This window comes from Pristiophorus japonicus, chromosome 6 (assembly GCF_044704955.1).
Source record: "Pristiophorus japonicus isolate sPriJap1 chromosome 6, sPriJap1.hap1, whole genome shotgun sequence".
NCBI lineage: Eukaryota > Metazoa > Chordata > Chondrichthyes > Pristiophoridae > Pristiophorus > Pristiophorus japonicus.
In genome coordinates this window covers 119896656-119908833 of record NC_091982.1, presented here as the reverse complement: position 1 = coordinate 119908833, position 12178 = coordinate 119896656, and the positions used below count along the sequence as shown (strand labels likewise).

Sequence of the window (12178 nt, the reverse complement as noted above, 5' to 3'; positions counted from 1 at the left end):
GTCTATGGGGAGAGAGGGGCAGTAAGTTTAGTTTGGGATTGATACAGGACTATGGGGATAGAGCGCGGCAGTGGGATTAGTTTGGGATTGATACAGGGCTATGGGAAGAGAGAGGGACAGTGAGATCAGTTTGGGATTGATACAGGTCTATGAGATGGGAGCGGGGCAGTGAGATCAGTTTGGGGATTGATACAGGGCTATGGGATGGGAGCGGGGCAGTGGTAATAGTTTTGGATTGATCGAGGTTTATGGGAGGAGTGCAGGGCAGTGGGATTAGTCTGACATTGATACATTGCTAAGGGGATACAGAGGGGCAATGTTATTATTTTAGGTTTGATACAGGGCTATGTGGAGAGTTGGCAGTGATAGTAGATTTTATTGATATAGGGCTATGGTGAGAGAGTGGGACAGTGAGAATAATTTTGGATTGATACCGAGCTATGTGGTACAGAGTGAGTAAGTGGGATTAGATTGGGATTGATCCAGTGCTATGTGGAGACAGCGGGGCAGTGGGATTAGTTTGGGATTGATACAGGGCTATGGGGTGAGAGCGGGGCAGTGGGATTAGTTTAGGTTGATACAGGGCTATGGGCAGAGAGCACGGCAGTGGGATTAGTTTGGGATTGATACAGGGCTATGGGGAGAGAGAGGGCAGTGGATTAGTTTGGGGATTGATACTGGACTATTGGGTGAGAGCGGGGCAGTGAGATTAGTTTGGGATTGATACCAGGCTATGTGGACAGAGTGAGTAAGTGGGATTAATTTGGGGTTGATACAGGGATATGGGAATGGAACAGGGCAGTGGGATTCATCTTAATCTCTTTTCACATCCCTCAGAAACATCTCGAAGTGCTGCGTGGACGATCAATTACTGCGAAATGTTTTCACTCTTTCTCCGTGATTGCAGCAGCCATTTCTCATCGAGCAAGAAGATGCAGATAGCAATGAGGAAAAAGATGAATTAATGCATTTTGGGTGTTGGTGACTGAGGCTGACTATCTGCTCTTGTACAAATAGTGTCCCACACACACTGTATATTGGGTTATAGTGGGGGAGGGTCCCACACACTGTACATTGGATTATAGTGGGGGAGGGTCCCACACACACTGTACATTGGGTTATACTGGGGGAGTATCCCACACACACTGTACATTGGGTTATACTGGGGGAGTATCCCACACACTGTACATTGGGTTATACTGGGCGAGGGTCCCACACACACTGTACATTGGGTTATACTGGGGGAGAGTCCCACATACTGTACATTGGGTTATACTGGGCAAGGGTCCCACACACTGTACATTGGGTTATACTGAGCAAGGGTCCCACACACTGTACATTGGGTTATACTGGGGGAGAGTCCCACACACACACTACATTGGGTTATACTGGGGGAGGGTCCAACACACACTGTACATTGGGTTATACTGGGGGAGGGTCCCACACACACTGTGCATTGGGTTATACTGGGGGAGTATCCCACACACTGTACATTTGGTGATACTGGGGGAGTATCCCACACACACTGTACATTGGGTTATACTGGGGGAGGGTCCCACACATAGTCCATTGGGTTATACTGGGGGAGGGTCCCACACACACTGTACATTGGGTTATACTGGGGGAGGGTCCCACACACACTGTACATTGGGTTATACTGGGGGAGTATCCCACACACACTGTGTATTGGGTTATACTGGGGGAGTATCCCACACACACTGTGCATTGGGTTATACTGGGGGAGTATCCCACACACACACTACATTGGGTTATACTGGGGGAGGGTCCAACACACACTGTACATTGGGTTATACTGGGGGAGGGTCCCACACATTGTACATTGGGTTATACTGGGGGAGGGTCCCTCTCACACTGTACATTGGGTTATACTGGGGGAGGGTCCCACACACACTGTACATTGGGTTATACTGGGGGAGGGTCCCACATACTGTACATTGGGTTATACTGGGGAGGGTCCCTCTCACACTGTACACTGGGTTATACTGGGGGAGGGTCCCACACACACTGTACATTGGGTTATATTGGGGGAGGGTCCCTCTCACACTGTATATTGGGTTATACTGGGGGAGTGTCCCACACACTGTACATTGGGTTATATTGGAGGAAGGTCCCTCTCACACTGTACATTGGGTTATACTGGAGGAGGGTCCCTCTCACACTGTACATTGGGTTATACTGGGGGAGGGTTTCACACACACTGTACATTGGGTTATACTGGGGTAGGGTCCCACACACTGTACATTGGGTTATATTGGAGGAGGGTCCCACATACCGTGCCCCTGTATTATCTCACTCATGTTACATTTTGTGCCGCCTGAGTCTTGACAGCCAATGACAGTGGCTGTTCGACCATGGGGTGCTTACAGCTCAGCACAATCCCGTTCTCTCCCTGCACAAACGAACCTTCTAGCCGAATCAAGAGTTAGTGATTAGAAGGAAGGATTCTAGAATAGGTTTTTTAATCTGCGCCATCCCTAACCCCAGGGTACAAAGACCCATTTCACTGCCCAAATCCTGCTGCAGCTAAATCTAGCCAACTCAGCACAAGTCAGTGATCAAACATGGGACTGGAATACTTTATGTTTCATCGACTTATTGTACAAACATACGCAGTGATCAACTGGGAAATATCATTAGAGCGATGGTCATCGTTACTCAGTGAGCTCAGTTGTAGAAAAACACGGACATCCTCCATTATTCATCGTCTGCTCTCTGTATGTGGCTCCATTTTAGTTCATTTGCTTGTACAAAACGGAGAAGGGAATCACTCTAGACGCAATATGTGCCCTGTTCTTTTCCATAGTCGGGCTCGACTGGCTGTGCACTGAAATGTCCTCTTATGTTTTTATTCAGCATCGTTCCCTTCACTTGAAATAAATCTTTCTGCTATCCCTCGACCATGTCCTTGATTCTAAAGCTGAGTTGGTGCTGTGGGCTCCCTGTATCTCACTGGCCTAGCCATTGCTGGCTGAATGTTATGTACTTGCCTGCACGGTGTGCGATGTCATAGAGAGATCGGCACGTAACCCTGTGAATTTAATGCAGCTTTATTTCTTTAGTTACAAGTCGGTTCATCGAGGCTTTTCTCTCTCTCTCTCTCTCTCTCTCTCTCCTTGCATTGTTTGCTCACCACACCCTGCTAGATTTTTTTCCCTTCTCGCATCTCAAGACTGTGTCTGGCTGCAGTCTGATGTGGCACGCAGCCATAAAGCATTGCAGGCACTTCACGGAGCGATACCGAGCTGACTCTCTCCCTGCTGCAGCTGGTTCGCCGTTTTATTTTGTTGAGACCTGACATTTTGATAAGGCTATAAGCCGCGTAACAGGAGGATCGATGCGCCCCAGTGCCACCCAGCTGAATTTACACACACATATACACGGAGCCTGAAGCCGAGGGAGCCTTCCTTTTAAAAGCTCCTCCTGTACGTAGCGCTAGTGCAGTAGAGACAAGCACGTCAGTCTGAGGCAGTTTCTGTAGCAGTGGGCATAGCATTGAACGTCTGCCAGAACGGATCAATATGAGACGGCCCTTCTCATTGGACAGTCACCCAAGCTCTCGCTGCAACGCCGGTCCCAATTGGCTCTCCTCCTTACCATGTGCAGCTTTATGAAGGGAAATGGCCCTTTATTTAATCTCCAATGGCTGACTGCAAAATGCTACACTGTTAGTGTCTGAACGTTTTATGGCATGTCGGTAGGACTGTCGTATGAAAATCAAGGTTATGAAGGAGAGCTTGTCTGTTTTCAGTCTGTTATTCCTGACATCTTTTTTCTTTCCCCACAGGTTGCTGAAAAGTGCCTTTTCTGAAGAAGCTGCCACTTGGATTTTTATCTCGGGCTTTTTTTCCCCTTTTGGCTTTGCTTAAAGCAGCTCTTGGAGACGACAAATCACCCAACCTTTTTGTTTTGCCGAACGGCCAATTTTTTTCTCTCGGCCTTTTTCACGTTCAGCAGCAAGCATCCTCCCACCCCCCCCAACCCCCTCCTCTTCTTCTTTTTCCTTCTTCTTCTTCACTCTGTCTTCATCTTTGACCGTCTCGTGATCAGTTAATGCGGGATCTTGGGAACAGCAGAGAGAGACAGAGAGATCTTCACCTCGCTCTCCCCAAGAGAAGCAAAGCTTAAGCACCGACAGCAACATATGCTACGAGAGAATTAATCAAAAGCAGTTACTGGAGAGCACAGAATTCCACTGACAGGCTGCTGTTACCTCCGAATAACATCTTCACTTGGCATAGAAGGCGATATATTTTTCTGCCAACGCACACCGAAAGGGACTAACGCGTTAATCGATGCCCGCTCGTTTGTGTGATGAATTATTTTTAATTTAAGATTGGCTCTTTGACCGATGTCATGTTTCTGCACAGCGAACTGACTAACTGAAAACCTAAGTGCTGAGAAGAAAAAAAAAAGAAATATATTTTTTAACCAAAGGAACAAGTTTATTTGTTAAGTTATAATTTTAACTTACTTTTATACACTTTTTTCTAAAACTGGTACTGTTCTCGGGGAAGGGTGGAGGGGTGTGAGAAAAAATAAAGTGGGGGGATTCGGTTACCCACATATCCTTTCAGTTTCCTAATATGGCTGTGAATGTTTCAATGATCCGTGACACAAAATGGCTGACATTGGAAGTGTGTCGAGAATACCAGAGAGGGACTTGTTCCCGGTCCGATGCGGAATGCAAGTTTGCCCATCCTTCACGAAGTTGCCATGTTGACAATGGTCGTGTCATTGCCTGCTTTGATTCACTGAAGGTAAGAAATTGATTATCTATATTTTTAATAATTCATTTGTGTCATTTTTATTAAAGGCACCCTTCTTGTAGATTCGGATGCCTTCTTGAATATTTATTTTTCTTTGTGTGAAAAAGGAGTGTTGCGGAAGCTCCTCTTTTAGTTTAAGTGTGTCACAACGTACTGCTATTTCGCCCTCATCCTCAACGCTGGCCGAATACTAAACAGGGTTTGAATCAGTAAGCGTTTAAAAAAACAATCGGGTTCAAGTTGTCGAGATGCCGAGTGTTTGTGTTTACAGATGTTGCTGTTTTTGCATCAGTTGAGCTCATCAGCTGTGCTAATCACCTTAGAAGAAATCAGAGGACCAGTCTTAAAGGGGCTGTGTCTTCACAAGATCATTAGCTGAGGTCAGAGGAAAAAGGCCCACTGAATCTCATCCTTCCCAAACGCCAACTCTCCCATCTCCCCATTACAGCACGCAGATTGTTCTGGCCTCAACGGCCCTTTCTGGCAACCCATTCCAGCTGTTAATTGCCCTCTGCGGAAAGATGCCTGCCCTAAACATGCCCTTCACACCCCTGAACCTGTGCCCTCCTTTGTATTGCGGCTTTGATGTGTCACATTTGCTTTGAAATGTCGGAGGCTGGAATACAAAAGTGAGGAAGTGATGCGTCAGTAGCTAGGAGCATTGGTCAGACCCCGTCTGGAGAACTGCTGTCAGTTTTAGACAGCGCACCACGGGAAGTATATATCGACCGTGGAACGGAGGTGCACTGCAGATTCTCCAACAGAATGATAGTGGGAATTAAAGGGTTGAATTATGAGGACCCATTGCATAAACTTGCTTTGCATTCCCTTGAGTTTAGATAGTTGATGGGTAATCTAATTGAGGTACTTCAAATGATAAAAGGATTCGATAGGGTAGATAGGGAGAAACTATTGCCTCTGGTGGGGGAATCCATTGTTTCACATGGAGAGCTGTTGAAATCGGGAAATCTTTTCCCTAAAAGGCCGTGGATGCTGGGAGACTTGGAGCTTTCAAGACTGAAATCGACAGATTTTTGTTAACTGAAGAAAAGAGAGAAGTTGCACTTATATAAGAACGTAAGAAATAGGAGCAGGAGTAGGCAATTTGGCCCCTCGAGACTGCTCCGCCATTCAATAAGATCATGGCTGATCTGATCTTGGCCTCAACTCCACTTCCCTGCCCGCTCCCCATAATGCTTAATTTCCCTGTAGTTCAAGAATTTGTCGATCTCAGCCTTGAATATATTCAGTGACTCGGCTTCCACAGCTCTCTGGGGCAGAGAATTCCAAAGATTCACGACCCTCTGAGAGAAGAAATTTCTCCTCACCTCCATCTTAACTGGGCGACCCTTTATTCTGAGACTATGCCCCCTAGTTCTAGATTCCCCCACGAGGGAAAACATCCTCTCAGCATCTAACCTGTCAAGCCCCCTCAGAATCTTATACATTTCAATAAGATCACCTCTCATTCTTCTAAACTACAATGAGTGTAGGCCCAACCTGCTCAACCTTTCCTCATAAGACAACCCCTTCATCTCAGGAATCAACCTCGTGAACCTTCTCTGACCTGCCTCCAATGCCAGTATATCCCTCCTTAAATAAGATCAAAAACTGTACACAGTACTCTATAGCACCTTTCACTACCTCAGGATGTCCCAAAGCACTTTACAGCCAACGAAGTACTTTTTTTTTTGAAGTGCAGTCACTGTTGTAATGTAGGAAATGTGGCAGCCAATTTGTGCACAGCAAGCTGCCACAAACAGCAGAGATAATGACCTGATAATCTGTTATTTTTAGTTTGCAGAGGGATAAATATTTAGGGTTGAAGGTAAGGGTGTCAAGAGATAGGTAACAATGGCGGGTAAAGAGTGAAGGAACAGATCGACCATGATCTAAATGGATGGCGAAGCAGGCTCGAGTGGCTGGCCAGCCAGATCCTATTATTTCAGGTTAACTCTCTCTATCCTGGTACATATCTTGAATGCCTCCAGATAGTTCTTTCTGCATGGTCTTTTTTTTAAGGTTAAAGAGTCCCAGCTTGCCAAATATCTCTCAAATTCCTTCCCTCTGACAGCGGGGATAAAACTCCTTTCTCTCCTGGTTACTGAACTAGGGCCGACTACACAATGGTGGGAAAAGGAAGTGGGAGATACGCAACGACCAGGACAGTTTCACGTGACAGAATTTACAAATCTTTTCATGTGTTTATAATTACAAATAGCTCCAGGGCCTCAGTCTCCATCTTCCTCTACCCCAACATGTGATGCCCTCAAATTGAGAAGGAGTTACCTTTTATGCCCAGAAAAAGATTTAGCACAGAATTTTCCTGAAGACAACACCCTTTTAACATTGGAGCTTCTCTGTTGTATAAGACCAGCCAATTTTTTGAAGGACTTTGTAGATAGATGACACATTAGAAAATGTGTTTAGTTTGAGAAATGTTATACTGTCACGTTGGATTACGACAACAGGGAATACAATGCCGCTTTCAATGAATGGGGGCATAAAGGTATATGTCTTAATTTTGAATGCTTCAAATTTGTTTTATTTAAGATCTTCCTCTTTCCCCGTTAATAACAGTGACATCGCCTAGAACTGATTGTAGCTTGTCCATTCTTTTCATCCTGCCTTTTGCTATATTTAGGAGCATTTTTCCCGTTTTACCTTTTCTGATCACACCGCGTTGCTGCCTCACAAATCCGCGCCCATGTTTCCCTCAACTCCATGTCTGAACCACTGCAATCAGGTTTCCGCCCTATCACAGACCTGAACTGGCCCTTATTAAGATCACAAATTACATTCTATGTAACTGTGACCCTGGTAAACTATCCCGCCTCGTCCTTTTCAACCTGTCTGCAGTCTTTGACACTGTTCACCACTCCATCCTCCTCCAACGCCTCTCCTTCATTGTCCAGCTGGGTGGGACTACCCTCGCCTGCTTCCACCCTTACCTATCCAGTCGTAATCAGAGAATCTCTTGCAATGGCTTCTCTTCCCACTCCCGCATCATTACCTCCGGTGTTCCCCAAGGATCTGATCTTGGCCCCCTCCTGTTTCTCATCTACATGCTGCCCCTCGGCGACATCATCCGGCAACACAATGTCAGGTTCCACAGGTTCGCTGATGACACCCAGCTCTACCTCATCACCACCTGCCTCGACCCCACCACTGTTTCTATCTTGTCACACTGCTTGACCAACATCCAAGAGAAATTTCCTCCAATTAAACATTCAGGGGTCCGAAGCCATTGTCTTTGATCCCCGTCAGAAACTCCGTCCCGAGCCAATGATTCCATCATTCTCCCTGTCCACTGTCTGAGGTTGAACCAGACTGTTCACAACCTGGGTATCCTATCTGACCCGAGCTGAGCTTCCAACCCCATATCCTCTCCATCACCAAAACCGCCTACTTCCACCTCCGTAACATTGCCCGTCTCCGCCCCGCCTCAGCCCATTTGATGCTGAAACCCTCATCCGTGCTTTTCTTATCTCCAGACACGACTATGTCAATGTACTCTTGGCTGGCCTCCCATTTTCCTCCCTCCATAAATTTAAGTTCATTCAAAACTCTGCTGCCCCTATCCGGCTCGCACCAAGTCCTGTGCACCCATCACCAATGTTCCTCTTAAGCCGTGAAGCCGCCCAGCGCTCCAGGGGTGCCGCTCAACCGGCTTGCTGGCTTTTCAGTGCAGTCCCTTAAAGGGTCCACACAATGCCAAATAATTGCAGGGCACATCGCCCATCACCCCTGTGCTCACTGACGTACATCGGTTCCCTGTCCGGCAATGCATGCAATGTTAAATTCTCATTCTTGTGACCTCCTCCCTCCGCATCTCTGTAACCTCCTCCGTCCCTACAACCCTCAGATATCTCGATGTTCCTCCAATTCCAGTCTCTTGTGTATCCTCCACTTCCTTCGCCACACCATTGGCGGCCGTGCCTTCAGCTGTCTCGGGCCTAAGCTCTGGATTCCCTCCCTAAGCCTCTCCAGCTCTCCACCTTGTTTTCCTCCTCTAAGATGCTACTTAAAACCTACCTCTTTGATCAAACTTTTGGCCATCTGTCCTAATGGCTCCTTCTTTGGTTCTGTGTTAATTTTTTGATCTGATAATGCTCTGTTGAAGCTACTTGGGCCATTTTACTATGTTAAAGTCGTGATATAACTGCTTTGTTGGTGTTGTTAATTGGAATGTGCCCCGATATATGTCTGTAAAACCTAAGATTGAGATAGCGCTTTTAAAGGGCCATGTTTTACTGGATGTGCTGCATGTGAGTGTTTGTATAGTGGGTGCAATGGTAGTTTGCGATCTACACATTGATGTATAATTTAAGATATTGCTAATAAATTGTCTTTAAGGATCCCAGTGTCAACAGGTAGGTGGTTGTTCTGGTCTAAACGTAGTATGGTCTTTTTAATGACTTTTTCGCTCAACGATTCTGACTCGCAACTATTGCTGTAGAGGAGCTGGCTTCAAATTATTGTTGAAGACTAAATGATGAGTTTGCAATGTCAGCCCAGCTTTTCCACAAGGGACGGAGTTAAGACTGGAATGGGTAGAGATGAATTTTAGATGGACTCAAGCGGAAGTGGTGCAGCTTGGGATGGAAATTTTGAGTGGGCCCAACTTATGATGGATGTGCAAAGAAGGAAGATCTGGGGGCCAAAATTTGGTGGTGCCCGCATCGAGACACCGCCTGGTAGCTACCTTTAGCGCCGGGCGATGTCGACCGCCTCAAAATGCGATATTCAGTTATATCGCCCCCAAAAGGAGAGTAGAGCACTCAGGGAAGTGTCCCACACCCCTCTTCGGGCGCTAACGGAGCGGTGGCGCAGGAGGCCGACTCAGTTTTTTGCCGATAGGCTGCCGGCAGTCTAGTAGCCTGAAGCAAGAAAATGTGGAAGATTTCACTGACCCACACCCACACGTCCCCACTGCTGCCACAAATAAATAGAAGTTCACAAAATAAAATGTCACCACTTACCTTGCTCTCCGGATGGTACCGCCCCGGGATCATCGATATGCCGCCTGCTTTCCCTGTCGGGAGAAATGCAAGGCGCTACGGCAGGCGAAAGCAGTCAAGTCCACGAGCGCAGCGCTACGGGGGCGTTGCACACTTGGTGATGTCATTGAGTGGAGCGCAGCGCAAACTGTCAGCACCACTGCGAAACCTTCACTAAAGTTCGCAGCAGGCGCTGACAGTGCGGCACTCGGGCAGGAAGTGCTCAGCATCCAGTTAGTGCCCCTCTGGGACGTTAATGGGTGGTGTTACACCCACTGAATCTCACCCCCCTGCTGTCACAGCAAATTAAAAAAATAATGTTTTATTTATTCTCAGGCTGTGACATTCACTAGTAAGGCCAGCATTTATTGCCCATCCCCTAATTGCCCTTGAGAAGGTGGTGGTGAGCCGCCTTCTTGAACCGCTGCAGTCCGTGTGGTGAAGAAACATAGAAACATAGAAACATAGAAAATAGGTGCAGGAGCAGGCCATTCAGCCCTTCTAGCCTGCACCGCCATTCAATGAGTTCATGGCTGAACATGAAACTTCAGTACCCCCTTCCTGCTTTCTCGCCATAACCCTTGATCCCCCGAGTAGTAAGGACTTCATCTAACTCCCTTTTGAATATATTTAGTGAATTGGCCTCAACTACTTTCTGTGGTAGAGAATTCCACAGGTTCACCACTCTCTGGGTGAAGAAGTTTCTCCTCATCTCGGTCCTAAATGGCTTACCCCTTATCCTCAGACTGTGACCCCTGGTTATGGACTTCCCCAACATTGGGAACATTCTTTCTGCATCTAACCTGTCTAAACCCGTCAGAATTTTAAACGTTTCTATGAGGTCCCCTCTCATTCTTCTGAACTCCAGTGAATACAAGCCCAATTGATCCAATCTTTCTTGATAGGTCAGTCCCGCCATCCCGGGAATCAGTCTGGTGAACCTTCGCTGCACTCCCTCAATAGCAAGAATGTCCTTCCTCAAGTTAGGAGACCAAAACTGTACACAATACTCCAGGTGTGGCCTCACCAAGGCCCTGTACAACTGTAGCAACACCTCCCTGCCCCTGTATTCAAATCCCCTCGCTATGAAGGCCAACATGCCATTTGCTTTCTTAACCGCCTGCTGTACCTGCATGCCAACCTTCAATGACTGATGTACCATGACACCCAGGTCTCGTTGCACCTTCCCTTTTCCTAATCTGTCACCATTCAGATAATAGTCTGTCTCTCTGTTTTTACCACCAAAGTGGATAACCTCACATTTATCCACATTATACTTCATCTGCCATGCATTTGCCCACTCACCTAACCTATCCAAGTCACTCTGCAGCCTAATAGCATCCTCCTCGCAGCTCACACTGCCACCCAACTTAGTATCATCCGCAAATTTGGAGATACTGCATTTAATCCCCTCGTCTAAATCATTAATGTACAATGTAAACAGCTGGGGCCCCAGCACAGAACCTTGCGGCACTCCACTAGTCACTGCCTGCCATTCTGAAAAGTACCCGTTTACTCCTACTCTTTGCTTCCTGTCTGACAACCAGTTCTCAATCCACGTCAGCACACTACCCCCAATCCCATGTGCTTTAACTTTGCACATTAATCTCTTGTGTGGGACCTTGTCGAAAGCCTTCTGAAAGCCCAAATATACCACATCAACTGGTTCTCCTTTGTCCACTTTACTGGAAACATCCTCAAAAAATTCCAGAAGATTTGTCAAGCATGATTTCCCTTTCACAAATCCATGCTGACTTGGACCTATCATGTCACCATTTTCCAGATGCACTGCTATGACATCCTTAATAATTGATTCCATCATTTTACCCACTACTGAGGTCAGGCTGACCGGTCTATAATTCCCTGTTTTCTCTCTCCCTCCTTTTTTAAAAAGTGGGGTTACATTGGCTACCCTCCACTCCATAGGAACTGATCCAGAGTCAATGGAATGTTGGAAAATGACTGTCAATGCATCCGCTATTTCCAAGGCCACCTCCTTAAGTACTCTAGGATGCAGGCCATCAGGCCCTGGGGATTTATCTGCCTTCAATCCCATCAATTTCCCCAACACAATTTCCCGACTAATAAAGATTTCCCTCAGTTCCTCTTCCTTACTAGACCCTCTGACCCCTTTTATATCCGGAAGGTTGTTTGTATCCTCCTTAGTGAATACCGAACCAAAGTACTTGTTCAATTGATCCGCCATTTCTTTGCTCCCCGTTATGACTTCCCCTGATTCTGACTGCAGGGGACCTACGTTTGTCTTCACCAACCTTTTTCTCTTTACATACCTATAGAAACTTTTGCAATCCGCCTTAATGTTCCCTGCAAGCTTCTTCTCATACTCCATTTTCCCTGTCCTAATCAAACCCTTTGTCCTCCTCTGCTGAG

The 12178-nt window shown here is 46.6% G+C and overlaps 1 protein-coding gene across 9 annotated transcripts in view; it reads left to right on the top strand.

Moving 5' to 3' along the window:
• The window catches only part of LOC139265769 (muscleblind-like protein 3), a 212672-nt gene that overhangs the window by 59563 nt on the left and 140931 nt on the right, over window positions 1-12178 (top strand). For 7 of the 9 annotated variants that reach the window (XM_070883152.1, XM_070883153.1, XM_070883148.1 and 4 more), the window contains exon 2: window positions 3806-4778. In XM_070883152.1, the coding sequence (XP_070739253.1) occupies window positions 4605-4778 (174 nt within the window). In that variant the 5' untranslated portion in view covers window positions 3806-4604. Of the gene's footprint in view, window positions 1-3632; window positions 3716-3805; window positions 4779-12178 lie in introns of those variants that run through there. The other 2 variants (XM_070883146.1, XM_070883147.1) reach the window with 2 other exon arrangements.